General features: G+C 38.6%; 2 protein-coding genes across 2 annotated transcripts; both read left to right on the top strand.

Annotated features, from left to right (window-relative positions):
- Positions 1 to 7,948: 7,948 nt before the first annotated feature.
- LOC105068415 (olfactory receptor 7G2-like) lies at positions 7,949 to 8,887 on the top strand. Its single transcript, XM_010954280.3, has one exon. The coding sequence runs from the start codon at positions 7,949 to 7,951 to the stop codon at positions 8,885 to 8,887; it is 939 nt and encodes a 312-aa protein (XP_010952582.2).
- Positions 8,888 to 16,065: 7,178 nt separating this feature from the next.
- On the top strand, positions 16,066 to 17,004 carry LOC105068414 (olfactory receptor 7G1-like). The gene has a single exon (XM_010954279.3). The coding sequence runs from the start codon at positions 16,066 to 16,068 to the stop codon at positions 17,002 to 17,004; it is 939 nt and encodes a 312-aa protein (XP_010952581.2).
- Positions 17,005 to 20,090: the final 3,086 nt, after the last annotated feature.

Genomic DNA, 20,090 nt, shown 5'->3' with positions numbered 1-20,090 from the left:
GAAGAGAAAGAAATCCTGCCTCTAATATGCTCACATGACACTCATAGTAAACATGGGAAATTAGAATTAGAATTAGGAATATGGAAGGTCCTTTCCTCAATTTTAATTGTTAAAATATCATATACAAAGTAGTGCTTAAAATGTATGTGTAGGTCTGCATGAAGAGTAACATAATAGCCATGCATGGACCTACCCTGAAGTTAAAAATAAAGCAATGCCATCATTGTAGAATGCAACTCTTCCTCAATTTTTATCACCCTCTTCTCCTCCCACTGACAGATACAACCCTGAATTTTTAAAACAAGAAATGAATGAACTTTATTTTTAGAGCAGTTTTAGGTTTACATCAACTTGAGCACATAGTGCAGAGAGTTTCCATGTACCCACTTCCCCTACGTGTACCACCTCCCCAATACTGACAGCCTGCTCCAAAGTGGTCCACGTGTTACAACTGATGAGCCTACACAGACACATCATTGTGACCCAAAGTCCATAGTTTACATCAGGATTCACTCTTCTTTATTTTTAAAAAATTTTTAAGGGAGGTACTGGGGACTGAACCCAGGACCTTGTGCATGTTAAGCATGCGCCCTGCCACTGAGCTATACTCCCCCCTCCCCAGGATTCACTCTTGGTGTTGTACATTTTATGGGTTTTGACTGATGTATAATGACATGTATCTATTATTGTAGTATCATACTGAATGGTTTCACTGCCCTAAAAATCCTCCATGCTCCACCTATTCATGCCTCCCTTCCTACTAACCCCTGGCAACCACTGATCCTTTCACTGTCTCCACTGTTTTGCCCTTCCTAGAATGTCATATAGCTGGAATCTTAACAGTATGTAGCTTTTTCACATTGGCTTCTTTCATTTAAATGGTTCCTCCATGTCTTTTCATGGCTTGATAGCTCATTTCTTTCTTGTGCTGAATAATATTCCACTGTGTAGATATACCACAGTTTACCCATTCACCTGCTGAAGGACATCTGGGTCCTTCCAAGTTTTGACAGTTATGAATAAAGCTGCTATACACATCCATGTGCAGGTTTTTGTGCAGACATTAGCTTCCAATTTATTTACTTAGTTTTGCATTTACTAAAATCTTTCTTTTCTTTTTTTTAATTAAAGTACAGTTACAGTGCATCAATTTCTGGTGTACACCACAATGTCCCAGTCATGCAAATTCATACATGTATTTGTTTTCATATTTTTTCATTAATGGTTATTATAAGATACTGAACATAGTTCCCTATGCTATATATACAAAAGAAACTTTTAAAAATCTGTTTTTATATATAGTAGTTAATAAGTCTCAAACTCCCAAATTTATCCCTTCCCACCCCGTTTCCCTGGTAACCATAAGATTGTTTACTATGTCTGCGAGCCTGTTTCTGTTTTGTAGAGGAGTTCATAGTGTCCTTTTTTTTCTTTAGATTTAACATATGAGTGATACTTGGTATTTTTCTTTCTCTTTCTGGCTTACTTCACTTAGAATGGTGATCTCTAGGTCCATCCATGTTGCTGTAAATGGCATTATTTTATTCTTTTTTATGGTTGAGTAGTATTTACAATTCATTTAGATAGATGCCAAGGAGTGTAATTGCTGGGTTGTATGACAAGTCCATGCTTAGCATTGTAAAAAACTGCCAAACTGTCTTCCGAAGTGGCTGGCCATTTTGCATGGTCACCAGCAATGAACAGAGTTCCTGTAATTCCACATCTTCACCAGTATTTGGTATTGTCAGTATTCCAGATTTGGGCCATTCTAATAGGTGTGAAATGATAACTAATTGTTTTCATTTGCAATTCCCTAATGATATAGGTTGTCGAACATCTTTTCATATGCTTATTTTCCATCTATAAATCTTCTCTGGTGAGGTGTCAAGATCCGTGCTCCAGGGGAGAGGGTGTAGCTCAAGCGGTAGAGTGCATGCTTAGCATGCACAAGGTCTTGGGTTCAATCCCCAGTACTGCCTCTAAAAGTAAATAAATAAGTAAACCTAATTACCTCCCCCTCCAAAAGAACCAAAAACAAAAACAATTTAAAAATAAAATAAATATTTTTTAAATAGAAAAAGACCTTTGGGCCATTTTTAAAATCACTTGTTTGTTTTCTTATTGTTGAGTTTTAAGAATTTGTTTTGTATATATATATATATGTATTTTTTTTTTAAGAATTTCTTGTATGTTTTAGATAACAGTCCTTTACCAGGTGTGTCTTTTGCAAATATTTTATCCCATTCTGTGGCTTGCTTCTCTTTCTTTTCACGTTGTCTCTTGCAGAGAGGAAGTTTTTAATTTTAATGAACTCTAGCTTGTCAGTTATTTCTTTCAAACATCATACCTTGACGGTATATCTGAAAAGTCATCATCATATCCAAGGTCATCTAGGTTTCCTCCTATGTTACCTTCTGGGAAGTTTATTGTTTTACATTTTATATTTAGGTCTATGACCCATTTGATTTAACTTTCGTGAAGGGTGTAGTTTTTGTCTAGATTCAGTCTTTTTTGCTTGTGGATGATGTCCTGTTGTTCCAGCACCATTTGTTGAAAAACGTACCTTTGCTCCATTATATTGCCTTTGCTCCTTTACGAAAGATCACTTGCCTGTATTTATGTGGGTCGTCTCTGGGCTCTCTGTTCTGTCCCAGTTGAGCTATCTGTCTGTTCATTCACCGACTTTCTCCATCTCATCTGCAGTTTAGTGCCTGACATTAATTTTAAAGAAATTTCTCAGTCACTAGTACTCAAATATTGTTTCTGTTCCTTTGTTTCTTACTTTGCATTGTGCTATTCCTGTTACGTATACGATACAACATTTATAGTTGTCCCACAGTTCTTAGATATCCTGTTCTTTCTGTCCTCTTTCTCTTCGCTTTTAAGTTTTAGAAGTTTCTGTTGTCGCGTCCTCAAGCTCAGAGATCGTCTCCTTGGTTGCTTTCAGTCTACTGTGAACCCGTCAGACGCATTCTTCGTTTCCGTTACAGTGGTCTTGGTCTCCAGCATTTCTCGTTCATTCTTTCTTAGAATTTACACGTCTCTGTTTACATTATCCACCTGTGCTTGCATGTTTTCTACTTTCCCATTCAATCCCTTAATATATTAATCAAAGTTAAAATTCCAGCCTTGGTGCTGTATCTGATTTTGGTTCTGACGCTTGCTCGGTCCCTTCACACTTTGTTTTTGCCTTGTGCTGTGCCTTATAATTGTTGAAAGATGGACAGGAGGCATTAGGTAAAGGGAAGGAGGGTGAAGAGGCCTTCAGCAAGGTAGTGGTGAGGGGTGGGGGAAGGGGAAACGCTCAGTCCTGTGACTGGTCTCCGTCTTTCACGAGCCTCGTTCCCGGGCCGTGAACTTCACAGGTGCTTCTCAGTTTTCAGGTGGGACAGGCTGGCGAGAGAGGGCTGGAGTGGGCTGTTTCCCTTCCCCCAGGTCCGTTAGGCTCTGATAAAAGCCCAGCGGGCCAGCCGCTGGTTAACGGGTTTCCCCTGAGGTCAAGCCCGTCAAGCAGGGCGCGCGCTGGTGAATTTCAGCGGTTCCTTTGCGCGCGGCCCCGCCAGGAGCGCGAGCGGAGTCGCCTCCGACGCTCGCTGCGAGAACCCGGGCTCAGCTCGTGCGCGTAAGACTCGTGAAAGCGTGGGGGTCGGAGTGACTGGGTGCCCCTCAGTTTTTGACTCTCAGACTCGTCCACGCTGAGCCTGCAGGATTCGTTCGTTGAAGTTTCGATTTTCCTACGTCGACGCCAGTTCCTGCAGGGGTTCCTGCTCTGGTAAGTCGTGATTATCCACCTGTCTCTTCAGGTTTGCGAGCAGTGGTTTGCCCTGTGACCTCAGTTCTCTGATGGATTTAGGAAAAGCTGCTGCTTTTTCAGTTTGTTCGGCTTTTTACTGGTTGTGAGGGCAGAGTGGCGACTTCTAAGCTCCTTACATGCAGGACTGGAAAGTGGAAGTCTGAAGTACCAGTTTTATGTGATGACTTCCTATGAATGTGAAATTGTGTTGCAGAATAAATACCAAGTTCTTTCTTTCCTCTTGCAAAGGTTCCTTCTTCCTTGGTTCAATACCGCACTGGAAGGGGCCCACGTTGTATTACTGGAAATTTTCAATGATTAACGTTTCCAGTTGTTTTCTTCCAATGATAGAAGACATGTGCTTTTTGAAAGTTTCATCTTTAGCATTTCATGTAATGGTTTTTATATGTATGGTGCAGAGTGAAAAGTTGTACATTTAAAAAATTATTTTTACCCTCTGGGAGCTTCTGGTCTAAACTGCGTTTTCTCCCTCTTATGTAGCAAGCATTCTTTCTGGTGTAGGGTGGCAAAGCCTGGAGAAAAAGCATTAATGCGATTCCACCGTCCCTGGTAGTCTCTGAGGCCTCTGGAAAGTTCTAAAATACTAAAATGCAAATATGCACCCTAAGGGTGAGTTTCACAGTATTCATTACAACAGGCATTAAAACACTTGTAAGCAGACTTTTTTTCATTGTTTGAGTCAGACTGCTGCTTATTCATTTCAAAGAGTCTAAAATTCCTTCCAGTTGTCCAATTCTACACTTTTTTCCTTCTGTTTTTCTCATCCAGACATGAATGGGATCATGGCTAAAACCTTTTCTGTCAAGACCCTGCTGGGCAATAAATCGCCTTCTCTTTTAAGCAGTAAGTGATTTCGTTTCTCTCTAATCAAGGCATCCAAACTGACTACACTTTAATAAAATACATATATACAAAAAAAGATAGTGCCTTATGAAGGATAATATCCAAAACCACTAAAAAAGTTTTTTTAATTATCAAAAAGAAAAAAAAAAGGCATCCAAATTGTTGCATAAATTGGTAAGACAAACCCAAGAGAAACGGGACTTGAATACTGCTGTTAACCTTTATTTCTCTGCAGTTATTTTTAAATAGCAATGTCTTATTACTTTTTTTGAAGTATGTTGATTTACAATGTTGCTCATTTCTTTTTTAAAAATTTTATTTTTCATTGAAGTTTAGTTGGTTTATGATTTTAAGTTAATTTACAATTTTCAGGCGTATAGCAAAGCAATTCAGTTATACATATACATGTGTATTTTTTTCAGATTCTTTTCCACTATATGTTATTACAAGAAATTGAATATAGTTCCCTGTGCTATACAGTAGGTCTTTGTTGTTCATCTGTTTTATATATAGTAATGTGTATGTATTAATCACAAACTCCTAATTTATCCCTCCCCTGACCTTTCCTCTCTGGTAACCCTGGTTTGTTTCCTGCGTCAGTGGGGCTCACTACTTTTTGATACTTGGAGTCATCTCTGCTTCTGCTACCAGAGAATGTTTTGTCCAGATTCAGCATCATCTGTGATAAATTCTAAGTTTTTTTTTCTACCATCTCATTTTTTTAAATGTATTTTTTATTGAAGTATAGTCAGTTACAGTGTATCAATTTCCGGTGTGCAGCATAATGTTTCAGTCCTACATATATATACATATATTCGTTTTGATATTCTTTTTCATTAAAGGTTATTATAAAATAGTGAATATAGTTCCCTGTGCTATACAGAAGATTGTTTTTTTTTTAATCTATTTTATACATAATAGTTAGTGTTTGCAAATCTTGAGCCCCCAGTTTATCCCTTCCCACCTCCTTTCTCCCCGGTAACCATAAGATTATTTACTATATCTGTGAGTCTGTTTGTTTTGTAGATGAGTTCATTAGTGTCTTCTTTTTTTAGATTCCACATATGAGTGATATCATATGATATTTTTCTTTCTCTTTCTGGCTTACTTCACTTAGAATGACAATCTCCAGGTCCATCCATGTTGCTGCAAATGGCATTATTTTACTCTTTTTTATGGCTGAGTAGTGTTCCATTGTATAAATACACCACAGCTTCTTTATACATTCATCTGTTCATGGACATTTTGGTTATTTCCATGTCTTGGCTATTGTAAACAGTTCTGCTGTGAACATTGGGGTGCATGTATCTTTCCAAATCAGAGTTTCCTCCAGATATGTGCCCAGGAGTGGGACTGCTTCATCATGGGGTAACTCCATTTTCAGTTTTTAAAGGAATCTCCGTACTGTTTTCCATAGTGGCTGCGCCAAACTGCATTCCTACCAACAGTGTAGGAGGGTTCCCTTTTCTCCACATCCTCTCCAGTATTTGAATTGCAGATTTATTTTAATGGCTATGTTTTTTCCTCTCTCTCTCTCTTTCCATTTATGTGCTTACACTTTATCACCTAACAGATTCACAGTAGCCCTTACCGATTACCTGTCCTGCAGCCTTTGGATTCAGTCTGATAACCAATCCCTGCTGCTCGGTGATTGTGAATATCAACAATCCAGTCACCAAACCATCGGGAAGCTTCATTCAGTTCTGCCTTAGAGGCTTGTTCTGAAACTTTCTGCTGTTCTAAGTCCAGAGTCCCCGTCCCAGGAAGTGTCCTCAACTCTCGTGTTCACTCCGGTTTCTCAGTTACAAACCTCCACCTGAGCTACAGGCTTTTTAAACTTTGTATCTCTGTGTCTTTTGGAATTTTCCACTACTTGACATGTTTGAAGCAAATGTGGGATGAAGCAAATTTTACATGTTTGAGCAAATGATAAGGGCTGACATTACAGAGCTATGTTGTCTCATGTTGATTTTAATGCATCAAGAAATTGTAGGTTAACAAAGTTTATACAGCAGCATAAACACGAGAACAATAAATTGATAAACACATGAAGATACTGAATTCCTTGAAGATGAAAATGACTTTAATTAACATTAACGTGGCATACTATCGTCAGCTATTAGATAACGGGTCAAATCTAGCTGAACACGCTGGAAGTAAACCTGCACACCAGTGTTTTGCTCTGGCATTAGAACCACTTACAACTCTATGAAAAATTAAGAAATGGACATGAACAGGCACAGATGCAGGGAAGTGGATGGTGGACACTTGGCCTCGTGGGGTAAGGGAAGCAGCCCTCCTGAATTCCTCCCAGTAGAGCCTTAGTCTTAAGGATGTGCACTGTCCTGGGATCACAGTGACAATAAATTTCTTGGTTAATGAGGAGCTTTGGAAATTGAATCTCTAGGGTTCCAGACTGCAGTCTGCCTGTGACCATCTCAATCAATAGTCATTTCCCAGAAAAAAGCAAAACAAAACAGCACACCTGAGGCTCCTGCCATAAATGACCCACCCCTCCTGCCCAGGAGCAGGGTGACTCGCTCAGACCCTTTGCCCTTCCTGAGGACATGGTGCATGTCGGTGTGGTGCATCAGAGAGTCAAGCGTCATTCCACTGTCATGCCTCCAGGTAAACTAATGTCCCTTAATGAATGACTGGAAATGAGGGCAGGGGTTTTGGTACAGGTTCATCCAGGAAAAGCTATGAGGCGAGTATTTATACCAGATGATTAGAACCAAGTCTCCCTGCGCAACTTATGTCATCTTCACATGTTTTTTTATTTTGCCCCATAACTTAGGCACTTCGTATTTACTATTATTGTACTCTGCTATGACCTTCACCTTTCCTACCTCGGTAGACATCTGCTTGTTCTGAGACAGGGTGACTTTTAAAGAAATTTCTGGCATTTCTTTGTGTTCCTGCGGTGGTGCGGGTGGGCAGAAAGGTTGGTAAAGGTTACTTTATCTTTCCTGGTTGTTGACATATCCATGTATTATTTCTCTTGCCTGACGCTGAGGTGAGTGGGGATCCAGAGAGAAACTTCAACAGCCTCTCAAGTCTGTTTCTCTCCATAAAATTACCAGATGTTTTAAATAATCCCACCAGGATAGATTAATAGCGTAAGTTAAAAAAAAAACACATCTTAACCCTTTCTTTTATTAATTGTTTATGCTCTGATATATCAGCCAAGATGGTCTTTGCCTTTTGTGAGAATCCTACTGTTTCTCTAGGGACCACACATTTCAATGATTTTTTTTGAACCACATCTTTTTCATCAGATTTACCAATAACATGGAACCCAGAAACCAAACAGATGTTTCAGAATTTCTTCTCATGGCACTGACAAAGGATCCGGAATGGAAGACCATCCTCTTCAGCCTGTTCCTGTCCGTGTACCTGGTCACGGTCCTGGGAAACCTGCTCATTGTCCTGGCTGTCCTCTCTGACTCCCACCTCCACAAGCCCATGTACTTCTTTCTCTCCAGTCTGTCCTTTACTGACATCAGTTTAAGCACAACCCTGTTGCCAAACATCCTGATGAACATCCAAGCACAGACTCAGAGCATCACGTACACAGGCTGCCTCATTCAGATCTGCTTTGTCCTGACTTTTGCTAGCTGGGAAAGTTTTCTCCTTGGAGCAATGGCCTATGACCGCTATGTGGCTATTTGTCACCCGCTGAGATACACAGTCGTCATGAAGCCTCGCTTCTGTGTTCTGCTGGTTCTGCTCTCCATGTTCATTAGCACCGCGGACGCCCTGCTCCACGGTCTGATGGTGCTGCGACTGTCTTTCTGCGAAGACCTGGAGATCCCCCTCTTCTTCTGTGAAGTTGTTCAGGTCATCAAGCTGGCATGTTCTGATGCCCTCATTAACAATATCCTTCTTTATCTTGCAGCTGGCATATTAGGTGGCATTCCCCTTTCTGGAATCATTTTCTCTTATACACAAATACTCTCCTCTATTTTGAAAATATCATCAGTAGGTGGAAAGTATAAGGCTTTTTCTACCTGTGGGTCTCACCTCTCAGTTGTCTCCTTGTTCTATGGGACAGGCTTGTGGGTGTACATCAGTTCTACAGTTACTGACTCTTCCAGGAAGACTGCAGTGGCTTCACTGATGTACACGGTGGTCACTCCCATGATGAACCCCTTCATCTACAGCCTGAGGAACAGAGACATGAAGGGAGCTTTGAGGAGACTCATTGGGAGGGTACCTTCTTCTCTGTGATTGTGTCATCATCAAATTTGGGATGGGTTGACTAGAATGAATAAAAGTTCAGGGAACACTAATGAGCTAGAATGCGTGACCTTTCCATCACAATTTCTAATTAAATGAATAGATAACATGAAGGCTAAGTGCATGTTAACTTAGGGTTGAAACCCAACTTGTTCTTTTTCTAGCTGTGTGATGTTTGACATGAAATTTCCATTCTCTAAGATGGTTTTTTGGTTAGGGTGTATAGAAGCTGACTCTGAGGCAGAGGTTCCTGGTATAGTAATTTTGTGGGGAACGTTTTCAGCACAAGGGAAGTGGTAAAGGTGGATAGGTCAAGGAAAGGATTTAAACAAGTCTGTGATCATAGCTGAGACTCCACTCTGCCTGATTCCATACATAGCACCCTGTGACCTACACCCTGATTTAAGCCTACTGTGAGACATGGTGTCTGATCTTTCAGGAAGTCCTGAGACTGGTCACCGGTAGAATGAACATGTCTTGAGCAACATTTGCATCCACAATACTCAGTTTCACCATCTGTAAAATTGCCATGATTAATTTTATTACCTCAGTGGTTGGAATGACTGTGAGATATTTGAACTTGATCAGTGAGGAAGCTTTTCTTTTAATAAGAGAAAGATTTCTAGGCTCTAATATGCTCAAACAATAAAGGTAGTTATCCATTACCAAGACTTCAGAGATAGAAAATGTGCCTAGGCAGTAGAGCAAGGATTCATCCATTTCTCCCTGAAGGGGCTTCATCACAGGGCTGATTCCCCTCGTGGACCCACATGGCTACAGCAGATGCAGGCTTCAAATCTAGACATGATCCCCAGAGACAAAAAACAGAAAAAAATCTGACTGTCCTTCTCTGGGTCTGTTGTCAATTGAGGTTCTATTTATAATAGACATTTCCATGGCATCACGCATAAAGTTTTACCTTCAGTCTTTTCACTGAGAATATGGTCATATGCCATCTACTTAATCTAATTCCCAGTACAGGGATAATAATTAGTAAGATAGTCTTACACTTTTCATATGTGGTGTAATTACTGCTGGAAAGTGAGCCTCCATAAGGACTATAATCACTTAGGACAATGCTTCAATAAATTTAACTAGTATTACCATGTATCATATCTTTCCTATGTTCTTAGGTCTTATAATCTTATTGATTTCATGTATTTTTACCACTTGCTTCACCAGTTAGATTTGTTTTCTTTTATTATATTAGTCAGTGTTTTTCTTCTGGTCTAAATAATATCAAAATATCAATAATTATTAGGTAGGTAGAGTGAAGGTTGTTATCTCCTGGCATCTTTTTTTCTTTGTAATCTCCTCTTTGCCTGCTTTAAAGAATGTATCTGAGTTTGCACTCCTCTCCTTCATCATCCTATATTGCTGTGTTCCTTACATATCTCTGGTAGGGTCAACACAGAGAAACATTATTGAATAAAATTAACTATATCATTGATGTGTTAGTAGATTGGGTGTAGATTTAAGGTTTTCCAGGCAAAATTTTTTCATGTGTCTTTATGAGGTATGTTGTTTTATAGAGAACTGCTTTCCTTTGACAAGGAGATATTGAGAACAAGACAACAGCAAAGAAAAGGGAAGTTGGCAAGATTAGCCGGATCACCTTCCCCAGAAACACAAAAATGGGAGACTAACGGTCAGAATCATCTCTGTGAGTGAGGGCGTGAAAACAGTGGGGATGTCAAGGGAGAGTCAAGGGAGTGGGTGAAGAACCTTCTGTTCATTGAGGGTAAGGGGTGTTTTTTTTTTCAGCACCAAATCTGGGGAACAGCTCCCTGCCTGGCACTCCTGTTAACTCCAGTGCAGAGCTTCCTCCATTGACGTCCCCAGAACAGCTGCAGAGATGACTCACCTGAGACCTTTGTTCATACTGAGGTATATCCCTGACCTCCAGCAAGAACTACTGGCTTTGAACCTCTGGGGAGACTTGGGAAGAATGACAGAGTTTTTAGTAAGCTTTACAAGTTTGTGAGATTCTGATGACCTCTGAGTCTGAGATAGATGACTTTCATAGTAAAAGAACATGGGAAATATATTTAGAATTAAGAATACGGTACAGTCTTCCCTCAGTTTTACTTGTTAAAATATCATAAACAAAGTGGTGCTTAAAATCTATGTGTCATTCTGCAATTATAGTGACATAATAATCATACATATACCTAATCCAAAGTTAAAAATGAAATGCCTCATTATAGAATGCAACTGTTTTCTTGCTTACATTACCCTCTTCCAGTAACAAGTACAATGCTGAATTTTTAAATTAGTCCTGTTCTTTGATGTTTCTCTATTAGGTTGAGTCCTGTGAATTTACCATTATTTGATCACATTTGCACTATAATTTGGCAACAGGATTAACAGCCATTGTCTTACCACCCCTGTATGTATTCCTCGGCAGTTTATAAATTTGCCTCTTTTCAAGCTTGTTAACATCTTAATTGTAGTGTTTGAATTTTTATATCCTGATTGATTTCTCATTATTGCATCTGGGAAATTTAATCATGTTTTGGGTTATATCAGTACATAATTAATTTCCAAATTTCTGCATTTTTATACTATGTATGGTGACTTTTCAAAATAGATATCTTTTATGATATTACTGAAAATTTTGTTTGCTTGTAAGTAGTTTTCTGCTATCATGAATGAATCTGTTTGATTATTCTTTTATGTGTCTCGTGGTAGGAATGAGAGAGTTTCATACTTGTGATGGAATTATTGGGTAAAGGAAATACTTATTCTCCTTGGGGTAGTTCCAAAGAGTTTTCCTAGGTGGCTGAGCCATTTTTCACACACATGAAAAGTTTCTATCATCCATATCATCAGTAACACCTTTTCACTTACAGTGACCATTTACTGCGTGTGAAAATGATTTGTCAGCTGGCCTCTCTCTTATTATTATACAGTGGACAGTCTTTTGACATGTATCTTTTCCTTTCTGCTAAATATCTATTTGTGATATTTCCATTGAGCTCTTGATCTTTTTCTTATTAATTCATGAGTTCTTTACATGATCAGAATATTAGTGTTAGTTTTGCACATTGCAAATTTCTTCCTGAAGTGTATGAATTCTTTTTGGATATTCTGTACTGTTTTCTTTTGGATGAACACAAGTGCTTTGTTTTAATTTATGGACTTATAGGTTGTCAGTACTTTCCATAATGGCTTGTACTTAATAGGCCTTGTTTATAAAACCCATAGTATCTCAGGTAGAAGAATTTGCAGTACTAGCTTTACATTCGAAGTATGAATTCTCCTGGAATTTAGTTTTCCCTTTGATGTGAAGCAGGATCCAAATTCATTTTTATGTCTATTCATAAACTGCTCATTTATGTATTGGTTTCTTTCTAGGCTCTGTCTTCTGCTCAATAGTTCTTTTATTTATCCTGGAGCCAGTATAACATGTATTAATCATTGCAGCATAGCTGTCAGCTAAAAATAAGTTTACATGGTAACAAAGAAGCCCTATTGATTACAGCCACATGGTACGTTGTGTCATAATTTGACTGCTTCTCTGATAATTCACTGCTTACTGCAACAATATTGATAACCAAGGACCATAATTTCAATGAACAGTCAATAATAATGTGGAAAAAATATTGAATCTACTACTTTGGAATTGGGAAGGTCAGAATTGAAATTCTATAAAAGGAGTATAAAATGTCTCTCAGATGCTCGGTCTATTTTTTTTTAATTGTAGTAAAATATATAACAAATTAGCAATTTTAATGATTTTTAAATGTAGGGTTTTGTAGCATAATTGCATTCACAATGTCGTGCAGCCATCACCACAATCTGTTTCCACATGGTTTTCATCATTTCAAACTCTCCCCCTGCCTCAGTCCCTGACAACCTCTAGTCTATTTCTGTCTCTATAAATGTTCCTACTCTAGATATTTCATATAAATGGAATCATGCAATATATGTCTTTTTTTCTCTTTCAATTTTTGATTGTGAACGTTTTGAAACATTCAGAGAAGTTGAAAGAATGATACAGTGATCCCCCATTTACCCATGACCTACATTCAACAGTTAATATTTTACAATATTTGTTTATTGATCTATATAACCTTTACAAATTCTGTTAAAATACATGTAACATAAAATTTACCATATTAACCATTTTTTTGGTAAAATTAATATTTTTATATGATTTTTTCCCTTTTTTCTTTACTGGGGGGAGGTAATTGGATTTATTTATTTATACTTGGAGGAGGTACTGGGGATTGAACCCAGGACCGTGTGCACGCTAAGCATGCGCTCTGCCACTGAGCTATACCCTCCCCACCGTATTAACCATTTTTAACTTGACAATTTAGTAGTGTTAAGTATAAGAAACTTTTCCACTTGCAAAGCTGAAATCTATTACCTTTAACAGCAATTCTCCTTTTCCTCCTCTTCCCAGCCCCTGGCAACCATTATTCTACTTTACATTTCTATGAATTTCAGTACCTTAGATACTTCAGATAAGTGAAATTTGTCTTTCTGCGACTGGTTTGTTTCACTTAGCCTACTGTCCTCAAGTTTCAGCCATGCTGTAGCATGTAGCAGAATCGCCTTTCTTTCTGAGGCTGAATAATGCTCCATTGTATGCATATAACACATTTAGTTCATCCATTCATCCACTGACGGACACTCGGGTTGCTCCCACCTCTTGGTTATTGTGAACTGTGCTGCTACGAATAAAGGTGTGTAAACATACCTTAGAATCTTTATTTTAAACAGTTTTTAGGATAAAATTATTTCTAAGTACAGTTTCCTCTCATCTTTGAGTGCTATCTGTACTCATGTTTTAATCTTCTAAAACCTTATTTTTAAAACTATCGTACAGTAAAATGCACATATTCTGTACTGCTCTTTGTATTTTTAACTCATGTATTGATTCTTATAATCATCACCACAATCAGAATACAGAGCAATTACATCATCTGCCAGTAAACTTCCTTGTGCTGCTCTGCAGTCGCACACCCCTTTGTCTTTGTGAGCCATTGTGAACCACTGATCTGTCCCCATCACTACAGTTTTATTTTCATAATGTCTTATAAATGGGATCATACATTACCACAATCTGTGCGTGAATTCTTATAGCAGCTCTATTCATAATTTCCCCAAACAAAAACAACCCCCATGTAGTTCTGTGGGAAATGCATAAGGAAACTGTGGTATATCATTATAATGGAAGATAGCAATTAAAAGGAATGAGATGTTGATACGGCCAACAGCTTGAATGATTCTTAAAGGCATTATTATGAGTGAAAGAAGTCCCATGTAAAATCAAATAATTATTTAAAATTCTTATCCTGGAGTGAATTGATGATCTGTTTCTTGGTTTGGTAGGCTAAGCAAATTTTAGAATCATATTCTTCCTCTGTAATTAAAACTTGAACTATGGATTTATTTTAATGCTAAGTTTTTTCCATTATACATGCTTTCCATTTATATGCTCACCCTTTATCTTCTAACAGATTCACAGCTGCCTCTCCCAGTCACCAGTTTTCTAGCTTTTAATTCCGTCTGAATTCCATCTTTGCTACTCAGTGATTTTAAAAGTATTAAAAATCCGGCCATCAAACCATCTTGTACCTTGGTTCAGTTCTGCCTTGGAGGCTTCTTTTGAAATTTTTTGCTGTTCTAAGTCCACAGTAATGGTCCAGATGGTGTCCACAACTCTCGTATTCACTCCCATTTCTCGAGAACAAACTTCCAGCTGTGCCCTTTGCTTTTAAAATTTTGTATCTCTGTCTTTTGTATTTTTCTGTTATTTTATGTGTTTGAAGCAAATGAAGTTAAGATGATGGTAAGGGGTGACATTACAATTCCATCTGGTCTTATGTCAGTTTTAATATATCAAGAAAATTGTAGGTTAACAGAGTTCATAAGATAGCAGTGAACAATAAAGGCAATAGATTGATAGACAAATGAAAATATTGAATTCCTTAAAGATGAAAAATATTGTAATTGACATTAGCATGGAGTGCCATCTCCACCTATTAGATACTGCGTCAAATCTAACTAAATATACTGAGATTTTATAAAAACATTTGTGTTTTTCCCTGAAAAGTGGACACTTAGCCTTGCAAGGTAAGTGAAGAAGCCATCCAGAATTCCTCCCATTTAAAGTCTTAGTTTTAGGAATTTGCACTGTCCTGAGATCACAATGACAATTAATTGCTTGGTTAATGAGGAGCTTTGGAAATTGAATCTCTAGGGTTTAAGACTGCAATCTGCCTGTGACCACCTCAATCAACAGTCCTTTCCCAGGAAAGAAGCATCACACCTGAGACTCCTACATTGGTCCTTTCTGCCCAGGAGCTGGGTGACTCACTCAGACCCCTTGCCCTTCCTAAGGACAGACCTTCCGTGTGGTACCTCAGAGAGTTAAGCATCAGTCCACTGTGCTGCCAGCCGGGTAACCTTATGTCCTTTAGTGAATGTTTGGAAATGAGCACAGCTCTTTTGCTACAGTTTCATCCAGGGGAAGCTATAAAGAGAGTATATACACCCGATGATTAGAACCAGGTCTCAGTGCCTAACTTATGTCATGTTCACACTTTTTTTTTTTTTGTATTTTGCACCAATACTTAAACACAACTCATTACTAATATCGTGCTCTCTACTATGACCTTCACCTTTCCTACCTGGGTAAACATCTGCTTGTTCTAAAACAGAGTGGCTTTTAAAGGAATTTCTGATGTTTCTTTGTGTTCCTGTGATGGCGCGAGTGGGCAGAAAGGTTGGTAAAGTTCACTTTGTCTTTCCTGGTTGCTGACATACCTGTGTGTTACTTCTCTTGCTTGACCCTGGTGTCGCTGGGCACCCAGACAGAATCTTCAGATGCCTCCCTAGTCTATCTGTATCTCTTTACAAAATGTCAAGTGTTTTAAATAATCTTAAGAGCACAGATAATATAACTGAAAAATACAACCAAGTCTTAAACATGTCTAGAATTCATTGTTCATCCTCTGAAATATCAGTCTCAGGTTGTTTTTTTTTTAAAGTAACAGAAAAATATGCATTGAGAAGGCATTCCTTTTTTTATTCCTTCTGTTAGTCTCCTTCCCCAAATGCTCTTTGCCTCTTGTGATAATCCTGCTCATTCTCTACGGACTACACATTTCATTGATTTTTTTTACCACATCTTTTTCATCAGATTTACCAATAACATGGAACCCAAAAATCAAACAGATGTTTCAGGATTTCTTTTCCTGAGACTGACAGAGGATCCAGAACTAAAGATCGTCTTCTTCAGACTGTTCCTATCCATGTACCTGGTCACGGTCCTGGGAAACCTGCTCATTGTCCTGGCTGTCCTCTCTGACTCCCACCTCCACACGCCCATGTACTTCTTTCTCTCCAATCTGTCCTTTACTGACATCAGTTTAAGCACAACCCTGCTGCCAAAGATCCTGGTGAACATCCAAGCACAGACTCAGAGCATCACGTACACAGGCTGCCTCACTCAGATCTGCTTCGTCCTGACTTTTGTTTTATGGGATAATTTTCTCCTTTTAGCAATGGCCTATGACCGCTATGTGGCTATTTGTCACCCGCTGAGATACACAGTCATCATGAAGCCTCGCCTCTGTGTTCTGCTGGTTCTGCTCTCCATGTTCATTAGCACTGCGGACGCCCTGCTCCACGGTCTGATGGTGCTGCGACTGTCCTTCTGCGAAGACCTGGAGATCCCCCTCTTCTTCTGTGAAGTTGTTCAGGTCATCAAACTGGCATGTTCTGATACCCTCCTCAATAACATCCTGATATATTTTGCAGCCTGTGTATTTGGTGGTGTTCCCCTTTCTGGAATAATTTTCTCTTACATTCAAATTGTTTCCTCTATTTTAAGAATGCCATCATCAGTTAGAAGGTATAAAGCTTTTTCGACTTGTGGATCTCACCTCTCAGTTGTCTCCTTGTTCTACGGGACAGCTTTTGGGGTGTACATCAGTTCTGCAGTTACTGACTCTTCCAGGAAGACTGCAGTGGCTTCACTGATGTACACGGTGGTCACTCCCATGATGAACCCCTTCATCTACAGCCTGAGGAACAGAGACATGAAGGGAGCTTTGAGGAGACTCATTGGTAGAGTATCTTGTTTTCTGTGATTTTGTCATCATCAGATTTGGGATGGGTTCACTAGAATGAATCGAAGTTTAAGGAACACTAATGAGCTAGAGTGCCTGACCCTTCCATCACAATTTCTACTTAAATGAATAGATAACATGAAGGCTAAGTGCATGTTAACTTAGGGTTGAAACTCAACTTGTACTGTTACTAGCTGTATCATGTATGACATGAAATTTCCATTCTCTAAGATAAGGTTTTTGGTTAGGGTCTAAAGAGGCTGACTCTGAGGCAGAGGTTCCTGGTATAGTAATTTTGGAGGGAGTATATTTTATCACAAGGGAAGTGGTAAAGGTGGATAGGTCAAGGGAAGGATTTAAACAAGACCATAGTCATAGCTGAGACTAGATTCTGCCTGATTCCATGGATAGCACCGTGTGAGTCACACCCCAGAGTTCAGCCTACTGTGAGACATTGTGGTTGATCTTTCATACCCCACTTCAGGAAGTCCTGAGGCTGGTCACTGGTAAAATGAACATGTGTGGGGCAACATTTGCATCCACAATACTTAGCTTCACCATCTGTAAAATTGCCATGATTAAAATTATCTCAGTGGTTTGAAATAATTGTGAGGTTTTTGAGCTTGATCAGTAGAGAAGACTTTCTCTCTAAGAGAAAGAAATCCTGACTTTCTGCTCAAACAATAAAGATAGTTTTCTTTCAAGGACTTCAGAAGGAGGAAATGTGCATGAGCAAGAGAATAAGGATTCATTTGTTCTTTCATTAAATGACTTAATCATAGGGCTGACTCCCGTCATGGACCCAGATGGCTACAACAGATACAGGCATCATATCTAGACATGATTCTCAGAGACAAATAAGACTGCCTCCTTCCCTGGGTCTTTTGTTAATTGAGGTTCTGTTTATAGTAGATATTTCCATGGCATCACCCATAAGGTATTACCTTCAATCTTATCACTGAGAACAGGATCATATACCACCTCCTTAATTTAATTCCTGATATGGGGGAAATTGTTACTATGATCGTCTTATCGCTTCTCGGCCTTTTGGCTAAGATCAAGTGTAGTATGATCGTCTTATGCTTGCTGTATGTAGTGTAATTACTGCTGAGAAGTCCATCTCCACAAGGATTCCAAACACTTAGGACAATGCCTCAATAAAATTTGACTAGTATCATCATGTTTCATGTCATTCCTATATCCTTGAGTCCTATAATCCTGTTGGTTTCATGTATTTTTACCATTTGATTCAGCAATTAGAGTTGTTTTCTTTTATTGTTACATTTATCAGCTTTTTTCTTCTGATCTGCTTAATATTATAAATAATTATTCGGTGAGCCAGGCAAAGGTTAGTAAACTTCTGGCATCTTATTTGCTTTGAAATCTTCTCATCGACTAATTTTTAAGAATGTATCTGCACACTACTGTATATACACAGATAAACAACAAAAGCCTACTGTGTAGCACAGGGAATATTCAATATCTTGTAATAACTTATAATGGAAAAGAATCTGAAAAAGAGTATATATAATAAATAATTTTGCTTAATACCAGAAACTAAGACAATATTTTAAATCAACTATACTGCAGTAAAAAAAAAAAAAAAGAATATATCTGAGTGTTTGCTTCTCTTTTTAGTCACCTTAAATTGCTTTGTTTCTTACACATCTCTGGTGGAGTCCACACAGAGAAATGTCATACAATAAAATAATTGTATTGCAGATGACTTAGCAGATGGGGAGTAGACTTAGGGCTTCCATGCAAAACTTTTAAACATGTCTTTATTACAAAAGTTATTCTCTGGAGAACTACTTTCCTTTGACAAGAAGATGCTGAGAATAAGACAAGAGAGGAGAAAAGGGAAGTTGACAAGATTAGCTGGATCACCTTCCCCAGCAGCACAAAAACAGGAGGCTAACAGTCAGAATCATCTCTGTGAGTGAGGGGGTGAAAACAGTGGGGATGTCAAGGGAGAGTCAAGTCAAAGGAGTGGGTGAAGAACCTTCTGCTCGTTGGAGGTTGAGGGGTGGTTTCACTTTCAGCACCAAATCTGGGGAACAGCTCCCTGCCTGGCACTCCTGTTACCTCCAGTGCAGAGCTTCCTCCATTGACGTCCCCAGAACAGCTGCAGAGATGACTCACCTGAGACCTCTGTTCATACTGAGGTATCCCTGCATCCACCAAGGACTATTGACTTTGAACCTCTGGGGAGACATGGGAAATATATTTAGAATTAGGAATATGGAAGGGCTTTTCCTCAATTTACTTGTTAAAACATCATATACAAAGTAGTGCTTAATCTATGTGTAGGTGTGCAAGAACAGTAACATAATATCATAATAACCTACCCTGAACTTAAAACTACACCAGTGCCATCGTTACAGAACGCGACGCTTCTCCCATTAGTTATCACCCTCTTCTCCCATTGACAAAAGAATCCTGATTTTTTTATTATTATTAATCCTGTCCTTTGATGTCCTCCTGTTAGGTTGACTCCTATGAACTTGCCATTTTCTGATCATATTTGTACCATAAAAGTGGCAATGGGATTAACTGCCTTTTTTTTTAAAATCACACTTGTATGTATTCCAGCTTGTGACAATGTTAATTGTAGTGTTTGAATTTTTTGTCCTGACTGTTTTTCTCAATATTGCATTTGGGAAATTTAATCATGTTTTGGGGTGTATCAGTCCATAATTCTAATCTTCTGATATAGTTGCATTACATATGAATGCTTTTCTAAGTAGATTTCTTTATGATATTGATGGAAATTCTGTTTGCTTGTAGCTTGTTTTCTGATGTAATGAGTGAATCTGAATAGTCTTTTATATGCCTCGTGGTAGAAATGAGAGAGAGTTTTATACTTGTGATGGAATTATTGGGTAAAGGAAATACATATTCTCCCTTGGGTAGTTCCAAAGAATTTTCCTAAGTGGTTGAATCAATTTACAAACATGTTAAAAGCTTCTGGAGATCCATATCATCATCAACATGTTGTTTATAGTGATAACTTGCTAGGTGTAAAAATTATTTCATCAGCTGGCATACTTCTTATGATTACATAGTTGAGAGTCTTTTGATGTTGTAACTTCTTACAAATCTATGAA

This window comes from Camelus bactrianus, chromosome 22 (assembly GCF_048773025.1).
Source record: "Camelus bactrianus isolate YW-2024 breed Bactrian camel chromosome 22, ASM4877302v1, whole genome shotgun sequence".
NCBI classification, from domain to species: Eukaryota; Metazoa; Chordata; class Mammalia; order Artiodactyla; family Camelidae; genus Camelus; species Camelus bactrianus.
This window is presented reverse-complemented; position numbering and strand designations above follow the sequence as displayed.

Bases quoted from the DNA above. Each gene is read 5' to 3' on its own strand.
- LOC105068415 (XM_010954280.3), top strand. From the start codon at position 7,949: ATGGAACCCAGAAACCAAACAGATGTTTCAGAATTTCTTCTCATGGCA.
- LOC105068414 (XM_010954279.3), top strand. From the start codon at position 16,066: ATGGAACCCAAAAATCAAACAGATGTTTCAGGATTTCTTTTCCTGAGA.